The sequence below is a fragment of the Pogoniulus pusillus genome, chromosome 14 (genome assembly GCF_015220805.1).
Source record: "Pogoniulus pusillus isolate bPogPus1 chromosome 14, bPogPus1.pri, whole genome shotgun sequence".
NCBI lineage: Eukaryota > Metazoa > Chordata > Aves > Piciformes > Lybiidae > Pogoniulus > Pogoniulus pusillus.
In genome coordinates this window covers 717618-734944 of record NC_087277.1, presented here as the reverse complement: position 1 = coordinate 734944, position 17327 = coordinate 717618, and the positions used below count along the sequence as shown (strand labels likewise).

The following is a 17327-nucleotide window of genomic DNA, read 5'->3' as shown; positions in this document are numbered from 1 at the left end:
TTCCACACCCATTGCTACACTGTAGAAATGTTGCTTTGATACCATCTAGTCTGGTCTGAGTGAAACATCCTCAGAGCTCCATTGCATGCCATCTGTCTACAGGCACAGCTGTTGCTTTGCTGTCTGTTGGCTGGAAATAGCTACCAGTGGGCAAAGGAAGCTGCTGCTGTTATGTCTTACATCTAAAGAGAGCACTGAGGTGTAATTGTGGTAGCCAGGCACTAGCAGGCAAAGGGGAGAGTGATGCAGTTGAGGAGTTAAAGGTGACTTGCAGCTATCTTCTGCCCTGTCTGATGTAATGTTGGGCAATTCAGAGGGTTGCTGAGTGCCAGGGAGCTGTGTTTTCCCACTGCTGTAGAATCTGCACAGTGCTGGGTGGTGTTTCAGACAAGAAGATTGTCACCCTTGGGTTTTGCACCCTGGAAATATCCCCCCTGCATCCAGGTGACCCTGTGCATTGCAACATCTCTTTTTAGCCTGTTTTGAGTAACTGGAGAAGCTGCTGAACATCTGTCTTCATGTTTCAACAGTTTCCACTGCTTCTGTCCACCACTTGAGGCTTTCTTAGAAAGAATGTTAAAGGTTCTTTGGCACTGTAAGTGCAGAACTGAGCAAGGACTACAAACACAATGGTTGCTCAGCTGGAGTTTAGGGGTTTGAACATTTCAGTTAACATCTCTAGAGGAGAGCAGGCAGGGAGAGAGAGACCTGGGGGTGCTGGGAGAGAGGAGATGAAGATGAGGCAGCAGTGTGCCCAGGTGGGCAGCAGAGCCAATGGCAACCTGAGCTGGCTCAGGGAGGTTTTTCTGCCCCTGTGCTCAGACTGCTCAGGCTACACCTTGAGTGCTGTGTCCAGGTCTGGGCTTCTCCATTGCAGAGAGATGTTGAGGTGCTGGAAGGTGTTGAGAGAAGGGCAGCAAGGCTGGGGAGGGGCCTGGAGCACAGCCCTGTGAGGAGAGGCTGAGGGAGCTGGGGGGGGTGCAGCCTGCAGCAGAGGAGGCTCAGGGCAGAGCTCATTGCTGCCTGCAGCTGCCTGCAGGGAGGCTGTAGCCAGGTGGGGTTGGGCTCTGCTGCCAGGCAAACAGCAACAGAACAAGGGGACACAGCCTGAAGCTGTGCCAGGGCAGGTCTAGGCTGGATGTTAGGAGGAAGTTGTTGTCAGAGAGAGTGATTGGCATTGGAATGGGCTGCCCAGGGAGGTGGTGGAGTGGCCGTGGCTGGAGGTGTTGAAGCCAAGCCTGGCTGGGGCACTTAGTGCCATGGTCTGGTTGGTTGAGCAGGGCTGGGTGCTAGGTTGGGCTGGCTGAGCTTGGAGCTCTCTTCCAGCCTTCTTGTTTCTATGGTTCTGTGGTTGTCTCAGAAGAGTGCAGTGTTTGTGAAAACAAGTGACCAGGAGCAGTGATGAACACAGGCCCAGGACCGCAGCTGCCAGTTCCAGTGCTGAGCTTCACCAGCGCTTTGTGTCCTCCCTACCCTGAGGAAGCCCAAGAGAGAAATAGTGCTCTCATGTTCTTCTCCTTTTAAGTCTTCCTCAACACATTTACTCTCTGCCTTTAGCTTGACCCCTTTTCTGTCAACTTCAGTCTAATCAGCTTTTTGGCTGTAGCTGTTTTTGTTGTTGTTTCCTCTTTTGGGATGTACTGCTATGGGAAAGTGTTGGCAATGGAACCTGCCCTTGACAAAGCTGTTAGGTGTGAGAGCTGTCACAGCAGGCAGTGAGGATCCTTTCCTCATTTCCCCATTTACAAACTTAGGTAGCAAAGCCAAGAACACCCTGCCAAGGAGAGTTTTTCCAGTCTCCTGACGTTTTCTTTCCCTTGCCTTTAATTAGAACTGTTGGTACAGAAGTATCCAGAAGGGAAATCCTATCCTAGGCTGCAGCCAAAGGAGTGTGGGCAGCAGGGCAGGAGAGGGGATTCTGCCCCTTGGCTCTGCTGAGACCTGACCTCCAGTCCTGTCCCCAGCTCTGGTGTCCCCAGCAGCAGAAGGGCACAGAGCTACTGGAGTGAGGCCAGAGGAGGTCACAAAGATGGTCCAAGGGCTGGAGCAACTCTGCTGTGAGGATTGGTTGAGAGAGCTGGGGGTGCTCATTCTGGAGAAGAGAAGACTCCAGAGGGACCTTAGAGCTGCCTGCCAGTGCCTGAAAGGATTCTGCAGGGAGGCTGCAGAGGCACTTTCCATGAGGGTGTCTAGAGACAGGACAAGGGCTCTGCACCTGTGCTCACTGCACTTTGTGTTTTGCTGTTGATTCTGCCCAGCTAATCAAACAGTAAGCACAGCATTCTCATAACTGAAATGCCTCATGCCTTTACATTGCTTGGGTAATTGCACTGCAGCTTCTCATACCTCTTTCTCCAACTCTCTCCTACAGCTGACGTAAATGTGGATGTGTCAAAACCTTTGAAAGCAAATCTCAGCTTTGTCAAACTTGACCAAATAAGCCAGTTCTTGAAGAAAATCATAAGCAGAAATGATGATGAGCCCAGGAAGGAGGCTGCTCCATCAGCTGGTGTTATTCCAGAGGAAGATGCCTCTCCGTTACCCAAACACCCCAGCACCGCGGATCTGCTCCCTGCAGCACACAGCAGTGCTGCACAAAAGGCTTCGGTGCAAGGCAGCTTGTGGCAAGCCCTTTCCTGCTTCCAGAAGATCTCCATTCACACTGTTCAGATGGTGGTTTCGATGGAAACCATCCCACATCCCAGTAAACCTTCTTTGTTAGTCTCTTTATCAAACCTCAGCGGGAGCCTGACTGTTAAAGGTGGACATAAAACTGCAGGTAAGAGGCTTCTGAAAGTTGGAAGTGCTGCTGATGTGTGCAGGTGGTGCTATAGGAACTGTTTTGAAGTGTGGGCATGGGAGGGAGCTCCTTTAGCTACCATGGAATCACAAGATGGCTCAGATTGGAAGGGACCTCAGAGATCATCTGCTCTGACCTCCCCACCATGGGCAGGGGCACTTCTTTTAATCAAATTGTGAAGGTCATTCGCATGACGTGGAGATGAGCCAGAGGCAGGCAGTTGGCAGAGCGGCTTGCAAGGTAAAATGGTCTGTAGCTGAGAGAAACAAGTTGTAAGCCAAGCAAGGTGGTGATTTATTCCCTTTTCATCAGGAATACTTATCCTCAGGCCAGCAAGTTTTATTGTTTTAAAAGTTTAGAATGAGAAATAAGAGGTCCATAGGCCATGGAAGCCTGAGGAAGGGCTGGGGCCCAAAGCTCCTGATGTAGCCATAAATAAAGAGCAGTGCAGGCAGGAGCAGAGCCTGGTTCCCACGCTTTCCAAATGGGCTGCAGCCCCAGCACCGAGAGCACTGCAGCTGAGCACGAGGCCTTTCTGCTGCCCTTCAAATGCTTCTGTGTCATAATCTTTCTGTGTCATGATCCTCTTTCCCTCCGCTTTCCTTCCATCATCTGTACATCGTCCATCCCAGGGTTCATTCTGGTGTCCACAGCAAGCTTCAGCATATCACAGCCAAGCTGTTCCGTCACTGTGCCCTGGAGCATTTGGCAAACTCAGCAGTGTGTAATCACTCACCCTGAAGCTTTTCATCACCTGAGAAGGCCATACCTTGCCTTTCACGATAAGCCTCAGAAGCAATTGCCATGAAGTTCTGTGTCTTAATTCTTCTGGCGGTCTGAGGAAGCCGATCTTTTGTTTTCCACCTCACAGGCCTGTGAATGGATCAATCTCAGCCTGCTTCTAGTCTGCCAGGCACTGTTAATAAAGCAGTGCTGATGCTGAGTCTGGTGCAAATGGAAACGAGTTAATCTGTGTGGAGAACTGTCAGAGCCAGACACTAGATAGACATCGAGAAGCTCTTCCCACAGTTCTTTGCAGTGCAAGCTGCCTTACCCGTGCTGTAGAAAAAGGCAGGTAGAGGTGCAGGGGGTTGCAGGCTGTTGTGATGGTACAGTGAGCTGGCAAAGGACACACCAACACAGCACTGAGTGAAACTGTCAGAGGGCCTCTGAGGAAATGGTTTGGGGCTGTGTTTGAAATTCTTCCTTTGAAATTAAAGCACAGATAGAATCCAAAGTGGAAATTTTAACTTCAGGAGAGAGGCTGCGTTATTCGGCGGGGGGAAGTGGTGTTCTGTGATGATCCCACGACTCTAACCTTGTGCTAAAAGCAGCACACTTACTAACCAGATTCGGCTTGTTTTCACAAAGCAATTATGCAAACTACATCCATTTCCTTGGCAAGTGTAGTAGCTATGTCTTGGGAGCAAGGAGTACTTAAATCTGTCAGCCCTTCACTGCTTCTCTTTTTACTGAAGGCTTTATAGAGCAGCCTTTGGAGCCGAGCAGGGTTAATGTCAGGTTTTTGTCTTTATAGAATGAAACCAGTACACAAATCCTTCCCCGTGCCTTTGACTTTACAGTAAGATAGCTGTGGGGACCATCTGCAGCAGCTGCATTTTACGAATTACTTGCTGAAGCAAACTAAGCAGAGTGACAGAAGCAGGCATCTCAGATGGACTGTTAAGAGAGAGGAAGCGAAGGGAGCGCTGCTGCCTTTTGTACGGCACAGACATCTGCTGTGCAGATGTTATTAGACAGAGGGACTTCAGATACAATAATTGCAGAGAATTTTCATTAAAACCTCAACAATTTGCACTTGTTTACTTGAATCTGCATAACTCCCCAGTGAGACAACACGATACACTTGGGACTTCTTTGGTTCTCACTAGCTTTCCCTTTGATCCTTTTTGATGTGCTGACTTTAATAAACACAGCTAAAAACACTGCTCAGAAACATCATGGAAAAAACTACAAAGGAGCAATTATAGCAGTAGAAACTACTCTAATCCCGGCCTTACCCAAGCTATTTTTAGTGAAATAGAGGGGGTTTTGCACATTTTATGTGACAGTGTTTTATAAACAGTGCAAACGACCCCTTTGCCAGATGAGGTTTCAGGGAGGAGATGGAAGCTGGTTTGTAAGGAGCCCTTTGCTAGGAATTACTTAGCAAGAAAGCCCTCACGAGGATGTGCTGTCGGTGTACTTCCTCCCTGATGGGGGACAACAAAAGTGCATGACCTTCTGTAAGGCCTTGGTTGTTTTTCAGCTGGGATGAGGACAGAAACTTGCCCTAGGAATTTGTTTTAATTATCAGTTTCCCTTCCAGAGTTAATGATGGAAGCTGGCAGCCTTCTGACTTAGCTTTTTTATTCATTTCTTAGGAGAGTAGGAAGATGTAGCTCCTGGGAAAGAGAGAAATAATTCCTTCCTTTATTTCACTGCTAAGTTGTAAGTGATGAACACTCACAGTGCAGTTGTGCCGAATGAGAACACCTCCACGCTCTCCTGAGACCTCACCTCCCATCCTGCCTCCAGTCCTGCTGTCCCCAGCAGAAGGAGGACACAGAGCTGCTGGAGTGAGGCCAGAGGAGGCCACAGAGATGCTCCAGGGATTGGAGCAGCTTTGCTGTGAGCACAGGCTGAGGGAGCTGGGGCTGTGTAGCCTGCAGAAGAGAAGGGAGGACACTGAGGGGAACCTTAGAGCTGCCTGCCAGTGCCTGAAAGGATCCTGCAGGAAGGCTGCAGAGGGACTGCTCCTGAGGGTGTCTGGAGACAGGCCAAGGGGAATGGTTTGGAGCTGAGGCAGAGCAGGGTTAGAGTAGAGCTGAGGAAGAAGTTGCTGAGTGTGAGGGTGGTGAGAGTCTGGCCCAGGCTGCCCAGGGAGGCTGTGGCTGCCTCCTCGGTGGGGGTGTTGAAGGCCAGGCTGGATGAGGCCTTGTGAACCCAGTCTATCTGAGAGGTGTCCCTGGGCATGGTGGTGAGGTTGGAGGAGATATCCAAGCTGAGCCATTCTGTGATTCTGTGATTAGTTTCTACATGTCCTGTTACACAGCCTGAGATAGAGACAGAAAATACTCCAGAGACCATAGCCAGCGCTCCCCACCCTTTGCCCCAGATGGAGAGAGGAGTACTTTTTAGATACTGGGGCAAAGCCCCAGAGCAGCATTTCAGCACCTGCTAATGGCAGTCATAGTCATGTGTACTAAACCTGAAAGCAACTGCACACCTCAGGTACTTTACAGACAGTGCTAGAAGCTAAACGTTGCTATTAACTGGTGTATAGCAAAGACTAAACTTCACTTTGGAGTTAAGGGGCTGAAGAAGTGTCTGGTAAGGCACTGTGGAAGCCTTTGGATGCTGCAGATATGGGGCAATACAGCATTCAGTTAGATCTGACTACCTAAAATAATATGCAGCAGTGAGAAGCCTTTTACAGCACCCGGGAGACCTTTGTTACTTTTAGGAAGAAATGGACACTGTCCAGCAGTGGAACAGCAGATCCATTCTGTGTCGGTAACAGCCAGAGGGCAGAGCAAGTGTGCAAGTGACCGCTGAGGCTGGAGGTGGAAGCGCAGCTTGCAGGCACCTACACAAATCACTAACAAAGCCTAACGAGTGTTGGGTGTGGGCAGCAGGATCCTGTCGGATCTGACACACGTCACGAGTAGCTTAAACCCAACGCTCATGAGAAGGTGGAGACCTCATCAGGTCTCTAACATCTGGGCTTTTATTTGTCATTTTGGCATCCCCTGCAAGCACAAAAGAAGGAGTAAAAGGGGATTATCCTGACAATGAAATGAGTTACTGAATCTTGTGATAATGAGAAGCAGAAGAATTCTAATTCCTTTCTATGGTCCCCGAGGTGGAGGTGCGTTTGTAGTGCTGCGGGAGTAGAACGTAGGAGGGAGGAACAGATGGCCTGAAATCCGTGAAACGAGACACCCCCGTCCCGGGACCGAGCACCGCTGGGAGTCCCGGGCAGATGCCCCGCGGGTGCGTCCTGCCAGCCCGCAGAGCGTGAGCCCGGGCAGGAGCGGCGAGCTGCGGGCAGCTGCCTGCGCCCCGCGCCGCTGCGCTTACGCCTCGCGTAGCCTGGCTGCGGAGCGGGCTCCGGATGAAACGCACTGCAGAGCACGCACGGGTGGGTCTGTGAGCGCTGCAGCTTTTATGGCACAGATCGCTCAGGCTGCAGCTTCTTTAACGTGAATCCCGGCGCTGTGTGCAGCAGCAGTAGGGAGGGAGCACGGCCCGGGAGTCAGAGCCACTGACCTCTGCGAGGCAATGCAGGGAGCAAGGAAAGCTGAATGTTTGCCCCGCACTTGCGGCGCTGTCTGTGCAGCCCCTCCGCTTCAGTCTGCGCTTTGTAGTGGGGGCAGAGAGCCCAGAGGTGAGCCTTCGCTGCCTGGGCTTGAGGGCCACCTCCACAAGTTGTTTAAATTGTTGATGTCCTGGCAGCACAATCCTTCTGCTTCTGGATCAGAGTCTGTTCAACGGCCTGAGATCACCAGCTGCTGCCTAAACAAGAGAATCATAGAGGCACTCAGCGTTGGAAGGGACCACAAGGCTCATCTAGTTCCAACGGGAGGTGCACTTCCTTCAGAAGTTGAGCTTACTGTGGCCACACATTTCCACGCTGTGCCTCCTTCTTGCTCTCTTACTCAAGCAGCTGTTCAGGGAGTTGAGGCAGGGCTTCAAGCTGTCTGAAAATTAATCCAACAGGAAAGAAAAGTTTCCAGCAAGATCTCCCCCTTCAGCTGCTCACTACACAGGTACAGGTTAATGGCCACGACAGCACAAAAGAGAATTCCGTATGGAAAGCAGGGAAGGGGAGGAGGCTTGAAGGGAGGAGACAGCTGGAACATAGGAGACCAGATCTGGTCTGATCGTAATCCTGGGGAACCATGTCCCAAGAGCACAGGGAAACCTGTTCAATTTGTGTGGCCTGCATGTGTCTGTCAAGCCTTGGACTTGCACAAGCACAGCTCACTGAGTTATAGAGGTTCTAAACTTCAGGTGCTGCAGGCACTATCTTCAAGGCAGTGTTGCTCCTGCCGCTGTGGCACTTGGTTGGGAGAGATGGAGTTGCCATCCCTGGAGGTGTTGAAGCAAAGCCTGGCTGGGGCACTTAGTGCCATGGTCTGGTTGATTGGCTAGGGCTGGGTGCTAGGTTGGACTGGATGGGCTTGGAGCTCTCTTCCAGCCTGGTTGATTATTTCTCTTTATGCATTTTTCTCTGCTTAAGCAGAGTAAGAGAAGGCACTATAATGTTTGACATGTTCAGAATTACTGTGTACCAAAGAAAGCCTTGACTGAAAATTAAGATCCCTTCAGCTCTCAACTTTATTGTGCCCTCTGTGAACAGGCATCAGAAGTGACCCCAGGTTAGCAAATCACCAAGTGATTAGCATGCAGTAGTGCAGTGAAGGTGATGTACCTGCCCAGCTCCTCTTAGAGGGAGATGAGCGCATTTCAGAGATAACCATCACTGACTTCTCTTCTGATTCATCACTGACCTGAACTCCACTTGAACCTTGTTAGACACAAAACAAGCAGGATTCCTGGCCCAGGCTATAAAATATAATTAAGCCCTTTTGAAATGATGTGTAAAAGAACATAGCTTTACCCCCACTATAACTACTACCACTACCACAACCAATAAAGTTAAATCAAGCACTGCCTGTAATGGATTAAAATAATAAATGTTCCTGGGTTTTAGTGTTTGAAGTATTTGAAGGAAACAGGCTCCCAGCAGCCAGGACTGCTAAAGGCCTGGGGACATTTATTAGTGACAAACTCAAGGGCTTGGCCTGGCTAAGATCATGGCATTCTCTTTACCTCCTGCTGCACATCTCCTCTCTTCACAGAGCCCACATGTGTCCCCGTGTGATGCTGAAAACCTGTCTGTCACCAGAGGACACTTAATTGGTAGTGTGTAAATAGTGTTCTCCTGGGGAGAGTGAGCTATCAGGAGACTGAGCTCAGGGCTGAGGGGAAATGCAGCGCAGGCAGCAGGCTGCCGGTTCAGTCTCTCCTGCAGAACTGCCCTCTGCTGCGTCTCGCCCTGTGTTTGCCGCTGCCGTTCCCAGACCTGAGGCAGTTCCTGGCTGGCTGTTAAGCTGACTGCAGCGTTTGCCCTCGGGTTGTTTCCAGGGCTTAGTCACCCCTTCTTCTCAGAAATACCTCCTACAGGATACCTGCCATTGGAGCAGCGTAACTGCAGTGTAGCTACTCATTACACGAGAGACCTGAATTCTTAACCGGAAGAAAAGCCCCATGGGCAGCTGTATCATAAGAGCATCTTCAGGTGTTCAAAGCTCAGTGTCTTGGGCAGCTTTGAGCTAGCTGCTGGATTTGCAGGTGTGCAGAGCGGATGCTCAGGAGCACCTGTCACAGCTTCTTACCTTAGTAATGTGTGACACTGATGCAGGAGGCAGGAAGGAAACCAATCACTGACGTATCTCCAGCAGTCAGATTGCATGGAGGGACCATGGGAGTCTCTCTCCCCTCTCTCCTCTGTTCCTGCTGTATTTATTACACTGCTTGTGTTTCCATTTCCTTGAAATGCTCTTCCCACGTACAAGTTTGGCAACTAAAATCATATCCTGTGTCGTGTTGGGTGGCTGCAGTGAACCAAACAGGACTCCAAGGAAGAGCAAACAGAGCATAACAGAAGGAAAAAAACCTCCTGCTTACAGTGTGGGCAGCAGGACAAGGGAGGTCATTCTGCCCCTGTGCTCAGCACTGCTCAGGCCACTCCTTGAGTGCTGTGTCCAGCTCTGGACTTCTCCATTCAAGAGAGATGCTGAGGTGCTGGAAGGTGTCCAGAGCAGGGCAGCAAGGCTGGATGTTAGGAGGAAGTTGTTGGCAGAGAGAGTGATTGGCATTGGAATGGGCTGCCCAGGGAGGTGGTGGAGTGGCCGTGGCTGGAGGTGTTGAAGCCAAGCCTGGCTGGGGCACTTAGTGCCATGGTCTGGGTGATTGGCCAGGGCTGGGTGCTAGGTTGGGCTGGCTGAGCTTGAAGCTCTCTTCCAGCCTGGCTGATTCTATGGTTCTGTGATTTCCACTTGTTTCATTTGGAGCTGATTCAGATCACCTGGTTTGCCCCAGCACAAAGTGGTTGTTGCTGCAAGTCGTCTTTGGCTGTGGTGGCTGCCCCTAGTAAAACAAGCAGGCTCTCTTCTTTCCAGACACACAAACAGGTTTGTCCACAGGGGAAGGCTTCACAAACATGGAGCTCCCTATAATTTGTAAATGCTAATAGAACTGTAGCATGGTTATATAGAAACCCTGATCTGTTAGGCTGCTCAGATGCTAGGTTAGAGGTATTGGTAAATGTCAGCATCAAGTCTCTACTGACTAACAGAAGAATGATGTTGGAACATCAAAGCAAATGCTGACCTGCAGTGATTTTTCTTCACTACTCTTTTGTGGTGATCTCCATCTCTTCACATCTCTGAGCAAGTTCATTTCTTGATGCTGCCAAGCAGGTGCCAGCCTTTTGATCAAACCCTGCTGCATTATTGCAGCTGTATCTCAACATCTGGATGTCCCTTAGGCTGTGTGCCATCCTGCCAGTGGCACACAGAAGCCTGCTCTGCCGTGTGTTTTCCCCAGCTAGTGTGGCAGGCAGCTGGGGGGGCTCCTGTGGGCCTGGCTGCACACTGGCTGCATTGGCCACAGCAAGTGCTTCACACTGGTTAGTCTCTTGGAGGAGGATTTTAAAGGTCATGAAACTGTTTGTCCTAGAAGTAAATTATTGCACATACTGAAGTGTCTTGGGGTTCACGAGCAGTGATCCACACAGAACAAGTTAACCTCTACACACAGCAACTCTCATTTCTGAAGATCTGTTACTTCTGCACAGCCTGGAGAAGGGAGGACACTGAGGAGACCTCAGAGCTGCTGCCAGTGCCTGAAGGGATCCTGCAGGAAGGCTGCAGAGGGACTGCTCCTGAGGGTGTCTGGAGACAGGCCAAGGGGAATGGTTTGGAGCTGAGGCAGAGCAGGGCTAGAGTGGAGCTGAGGAAGAAGTTGTTGAGTGTGAGGGTGGTGAGAGCCTGGCACAGGCTGCCCAGGGAGGCTGTGGCTGCCTCCTTGGTGGGGGTGCTGCAGGCCAGGCTGGATGAGTCCTTGAGCATCTGAGTCTAGCTGAGAGGTGTCCCTGGGCATGGTGGTGAGTTTGGAGGAGATATCTGTGAGGTCCCTTCCAAGCTGAGCCATTCTGGGATCTCAAGTTCACTTGAAATGTAGACTTTAACCTGCTTTAACTGAAGTTTGAATTCAACAATAGAAGTTTGTGAAAGATGCATGAAAGGACTGACTGGAAACAATGTGTGGGAGGGAATAAACCAGAGGAGAATTCTTTTGCATCTTCACCTTGCTGAGATGATTGCTTTAGTTACAGCAAAGCAACTTCACCATTTGAGCAGATTCCAGCTTCTCAGTGGCTTGTCTGAGAGTCAAAGGGAGAGAGACTTCTGTCCTTGCCCATGTAGAATCATAGAATCAACCAGGTTGGAGGAGACCTCCAAGCTCACCCAGCCCATCCTAGCACCCAGCCCTAGCCAGTCAACCAGGCCATGGCACTAAGTGCCCCAGCCAGGCTTGGCTTCAACACCTCCAGGCACAGCAACTCCACCACCTCCCTGGGCTGCCCATTCCAATGCCAATCACTCTCTCTGCCAGCAACTTCCTCCTAACATCCAGCCTGAACCTGCCCTGGCACAAGTTGAGTCTGTGTCCCCTTCTTCTGTTGCTGTTTGCCTGGCAGCAGAGCCCAATCCCACCTGGCCACAGCCTCCCTTCAGGTGTGAGGTCACCCCTGAGCATACACTTTGCATCTCTGTATGTCATTAGCAGTCTTAAGCTTCCTTACAGTGCAGGATGGTGTCTCTTTGCTCCCATTAGGGTGTGAGGTTGTTCCTCTTTGAATCTCATGCTTTCCAGGTTTCCTTAATAGTGGTATCCTATGGGAGGTTCTCTCCGAGCCACAGAGCTCTTTACTTACTATTGCCTGTTAGGGTTTGTGCTTGCTGAGCTCCATTTGTTTGCTTCAAGCTTTCTCAAGAGGTTACTTTGTGCAAGTTTGAATGCTCTCTGCATTCTTTCTTGGCTAAGAGCAGAGCAGGTTTTAAGCTAGAAGTCACTTCACCCTCAGAAGGGCACATGGCTAAAGCTGCTGGGAAGGCAGAGGCTGTGATCCTCGCCTGTACCAGAGCATTCTGCTTGCAGCAAGAAAAGGAGAAGTCTCTCACTGAGTCCCTGAGCTTTTGCTGGTCCATGAATGTGTCTTGTAGTATTTCATTCATTCTTTGTTCCTAACTGTGCTTGGTTCCCTATTGTTCACATGGTGCCTGAGCAGGGCACCGCTGGCTTTGGAGCTGAGTGTGCTGAGTGCTCAGATCTGTTTCGGAGCTGTGGGATAGTGAGAGGCTTTTTGTCCTTTGTGGAGCTGAGATGGTAACAGGAACAGTCTGCAAAGCATAATCCTTCCAAGTGTAATCCCAGTGAAGGAAAACATAAATAAAACCACTTGGGTTCTGGCATTCCTTTCCCCGCTTTGTTACTTCTGCAGCTTGGCAGATACTGCTGGGGAGCTATAGAACGTTTCTGTATGTCGCTGAGAATTTCTCCTCTTTCAAATCAAAACTCCATGTAGAGTGTAAACAGGATTGAATTTCTAAATGTTGTAGTGCCTCTCAACGTTAGGAGCCTCAGCACAGCAGGGCGAGACCTTCCTGTAACAGCTCTTGGTTTGGTTTAAGACTCGTGAGAAGCTGCTTCATCCCCAGTCTCTGGAGCCAAGCCTGACCCAGTATCAGAAGAGGTGCATCCCAGTGTGTTGGCATTTAGTGTTCTGGGTTATCTCTGAAGTCCAGGGTCAAAAGCCCACTGAACAGCATCTGTCCTGAGGCCAGAAGCCAGCCTAAATATCTCAGAGTGGGCGAGAACAGTGCTGCTGACTGGCAGGGGATAAAGGTTCACTCAAGCCTTTCATCGTTCCTGTAATGAACTCCAAACTTCTCCAGGGAGGCATTTGTCTTGTTTGTGGTTCCTGCTCGGCTTGGATACAATTCAATGCCTTTCCCACTGTGGGGACTGCAGGACCACCTTCCTAGTAGATGCTGGAGGTGAAAAAAACAAAACAGAACAAAGACCCAACACAAACCCAACAAATTTGCTTCCACTGTCTCTGACATGTCTCAGTATTACAAAATGCCAACTTCCAGCATGCACACAGACATCTTTCTGGATTCTAGAAGAGATTCATGGAGCAGGTTTTGCTGCCTGTGTTCAAGCAGAGAGTTGTGGTTTTGTGGGATTTTTCTACCAGCCAATGTATGGAAATAGAACATGGAACTATACCTTGAAACATGTCTGTGTAAGCCCTAAGTGCTTTTGAATCTCGTGCCTTTTGCAGAGATCTCATTTCCTAGGAAAGCAAGCTGTTGCCATCGTAAAGTACAGTGCTGTGCAGTGCTTAGAGTGTCGAGTCCAAGTACAAGCACCAGAAGAGAAGAAAGACAACCCAGCCTCAGATGTAGCACCCTTGATGCAAATCCAGTGTCCTAAAGAAACAGAGATGGTCAGTGTGGTCTGCTTTATGCCACGGACATCTGCAGCAGGTTCAGCTCACACCAAGAGGGGCATTTCTAGGCAGTGTTTCTTTCCTTAAAGTGTTTGTCTGTAAAGAGGGCACCTAAGTTCTGCCATAAGCCTAGCCTGGCCTGGCCACTTCGTGGGTTAGAAAGATGCAAAGTGCAAAGGGTCGTGGTGTGAGGAGCTCAGATTCGAGTGGCTTTCGGTAAGCACACATCACAGAGGGCAAGTTGCAGCAGTTCCTTTGAGCTCAAGGCCAGGTCGGATGAGGCCTTGAGCAACCTGGACTGGTGCGAGGTGTCCCTGCCTGTGGCAAGGGGCTTGGGACTGGATGATCTTCAAGGACCCTTCTAGCCCAAACCATTCTGTGAGTCTGTGAGCTGCTTGAATTCCACCATTCCCCTTGTTCTCCTGCCCAGCACTGCAGCATCCAGCAAGGCTGTCTTGGAATAAGTGACCTGAACAAAAGCAGGGAGGATCATTTAAAATAGCTGTTCCCTCTCAGTGTGAGATACAGTCCAGTGAAGCAGCTGTTCTTGTTCTTATACAGACTTCTGAATCTCCTCTTGTATGAGACAGCTCTCTTCTCACAAAGCTTACAACACTCACATGTAAAACCTCTTCATGTTTGGCAAGCAGTTCTTTGTACCGGAACGTGCCTGGGGAATACCTGCTTCAGAACTGGAGTGCTGTAAGAAGTCTGCTCTGTAGTGTTGGAAGAGCAAACAAAACAGGACAAAAATCAGAGGTCTTGGGGCCTAAGTGTGATGTTCTTGTGTGGAAGGTAGAGCAATTGCCCACACAGTTATTTCCATGGAAGTCAGTGTGGCTGCTTGGGTGTGTAATTGCTTGCAGGCAGAGATTCCCAGGCTTGTGGTAGAGTGAATTCAAGAAGTACATAATGTTGGGAGAATAGCTACCAGTGGGATTAATTGCCTCTCTTTCTTTTTAGGAATCCATGGATCATCTTTCACCCTTGACATAAAGGATTTCCTACTGAAAACAAGTCTCAAGGAAAGAGCCAGATCCCTGATGGGCCCTTTTTGCTGCTCTGTTAACGTGGAAGCCAAGTGGTGTAAGCACAGTGGCGACCCAGGCCCAGAGCAATCCATTCCAAAGTTATACATGGACTTGAGAGGAGGGCTGTTGCAGGTCTGTATCAGATGCTTCTGCTCTGCCCTTGGGCTGGGCTGGCTTTGGAGGATTGAGATTCCAGAAAGAAATCATGTGAAAGAAACACAGAGCCCTAGAGTGGCTCCAGGTTGGAAGGGACCTCAGAGCTCCTCCCCTCCAACCTCCCCACCGTGGCAGGGACACCTCTCAGCCAGACTCAGCTGCTCAAGGCCTCATCCAGCCTGGCCTTCAACACCCCTACCAAGGAGGCAGCCACAGCCTCCCTGGGCAGCCTGGGCCAGACTCTCACCACCCATGGACTGAAGAACTTCCACAGTTCCAGTCTAACCCTGTAAAGCTTTGCATCCCAACAGCTCACTGGGCTGGGGGTTGTGCCTGTTAGGTTTGGGAGGGGTTTCTTTTACCTTTTGAAATGAGCATCTTTCATGTAAAACTGGTGCTTGAACAGTCGTGTGCAGTGCTTTGCTTGGGGTTGGTCCTTTCCAGTACTGCTTCAGCCATGTGTTGTAGCTGTGTGTGTGTTCTCTGAACTCTGCTGGCTGGAGTTACTGAGACTGCAGATCTAGGACCCTGTTCCACTGCACTTGTGTCTGTCCGGGGCGCTCTGTCTGCAGTGCCTCAGGGTAGCTTTCACAAACACACAGCCTTGCTCATTGAGCTTACACCAGTTTCTCAGGGGTCTAATTATAAACTTGTTCATAGCAATTAATACTCAGGTTACTGTGCTGTCCTCTCCTTGCTGGAAGTGTGCAAGGCTTGAAACCAGCCCAAGAGGCATGAGAGTTCTCGAAATGCAAAATAGGTTCTCATGGGGCTTGAACAAGTGGGCTTTAAGATATGTCTTGGTTTAATTCTTTTTATTGTAGTATCTATACACACCAAATAGTTAAACATATAAATGAAGCATAGAGAGCACAAGGAGGAGGTTTTGCCATTTAGTCATTAGGTGTCTTCCCAGAGCTGGCATTAGAAGTTCTCAAAGCCCACAGGGAGTGGAGCTAATTGAATAAGAGAGATTTTTTTTAGTTCTCTCCTCATGGAAAACTAAAATCAGTTAGCTTCTCTGCTGCTTTCATCTTTGTTATGCACAGGTACTGCTGGCCTGACTACCTCTGCGTGTTGGTACTAATAAAAAGGGGTTGGGTCTGTTTCCCAAAATGTTGAGGTTTTGACAAGGACCAGAAAGAAAAGGTGTCTAAATCTGAGAGAGCCATTTATTACTAGAGTGTGTTCTGGGACCACTAGCTTGTGCTGGAAACAATGAAGCCTTTGGTCTGGCAGAAGAGATCTGGGAATGCTGACAAAAGCATTGCAATTCTGCTTCCAATTAATTGATTTAAGGCTAACGAGTTTCCCAGCTCTAAATACGACCTCATCTTCTACCCCTGGTAATTGGTATTGCACCTTATGTGGAACTGGCTTCTGGTCTGTGAATGTTGCAGTTGGAGCAGTGTTGTAGTGCAGGCAGCTCTGGACCTCTGGCTGCCTAAGAACAAGATGAATGCAAGTGCGAGAACAGAAGAGTTCCTCCCTCCTCTGCCAGCTGGGAGCTGAGGCCTCTGAGGTGGGCTTAGGTGGCACAAAACTCCTTCAACGTGGTGCAGGACCAAGTGGCTTAGGTGACACAGAACTCCTTTGATGTGGTGCTGGACCAAGTGTGGGATCCAGAGCCTAAAGGCACTCCAGGAAATGCAGCAGAGAGACACTAGAGAGAGAAGAGAGGTAGCTGAGACCCCATGCCTGGAGATATTCAAGATGAGGCTTGAGAGGGCTCTGGGCACCTTGATCTAGTTGAAGGATGCCCCTGCTGACTGCAGGGGAGTTTGGACTAGAGGTCCCTTCCAGCCCTGACCATTCTGTGATTCTAAATCAGGGAGGTGACCTGGCTAAGCCAGGACTGGCCAGCTCAGGACTAGCTGTAGCTGTGTTTCAAGAGGGTCTTGATTAATTGCATGTAGATGCAGGGAAGGAAAAGTTTCCTTCTTGCCAGCTGTGCTCCCCTCCCTTTAGGCATCCTCTGATTGTTTTTCCTAGTTGGCAGCTGGTATTCCCCCGTGAGAAAAATGCCTCTGTTTTGATCTGCATGTGACCTGTTTACTCCTACCCTTACTAGGGGTTTCTAAGTTACTCTGTGGTGATTCTGAGTTTATCCCACTGGTTCTGAGTCCTCTTCCTTCATTATTGGCTGGTAGCTTCCATTGCTGGTACTTCTGAATGCACCTCTGCACATGAGGTTACAGTAAAGGAGTTGAAGGAGTTGCCCCATTCACATGATTCTCTCAGGGGAGTTTGGCAGAGCTGGGAGAGAGGACTGGCTGCTTGCCTGTTGTTGTGCTACAGGGCCATGCAAAGGTCCTACTGCTCTGAAGAGGGGGGGGGGTTCTGACAAATATCACTAAATATTTGCCCGTAATTGCTTTGTCTTTTCTCTTTGTCTGGAAGATTTTCTGTGGTCAGGAGCATTTGAACTGTTTAGTTCTCCTCCAAGAGCTTCTGTGGCAGTATCTGGCTGAAAAGGGCCCTGCAGAGATGGCGGTGCCTGAACACAGACAGCACACTCGGTTCTCTGTGGAGAGGAACCAGGCCTCCAGAACTGAGCACACCTCTGACGATCTGAGAACAGGCCTGTTCCAGTATGTACAAGATGCAGGTAAAAAGAACACTTTCTCTCTTGTTCTGGAGGTCTGAAATACAGCAGTAAGGCAGGAGAGCTTCCTGGGCTCTTGCAGTGAGGAGCTGCCTTTTGGTGAGCAGCAGTGGAGAGGACATCTGCCAGAGCACAGGGAAGGAA

At 49.8% G+C, this 17327-nt stretch overlaps 1 protein-coding gene across 6 annotated transcripts in view; it reads left to right on the top strand.

Annotated features, from left to right (window-relative positions):
- Nucleotides 1–17327, top strand: part of VPS13B (vacuolar protein sorting 13 homolog B) — a 333604-nt gene that overhangs the window by 244007 nt on the left and 72270 nt on the right. For all 6 annotated transcript variants that reach the window (XR_010304753.1, XM_064154029.1, XM_064154027.1 and 3 more), the window contains exons 36-38: nt 2372–2779; nt 14355–14554; nt 16979–17186. Coding sequence is in view for 5 of the 6 variants with exons in the window: in XM_064154029.1 (XP_064010099.1) it covers nt 2372–2779; nt 14355–14554; nt 16979–17186 (816 nt within the window). In the remaining variant the exon portion in view is untranslated. The remainder of the gene's footprint in view (nt 1–2371; nt 2780–14354; nt 14555–16978; nt 17187–17327) is intronic.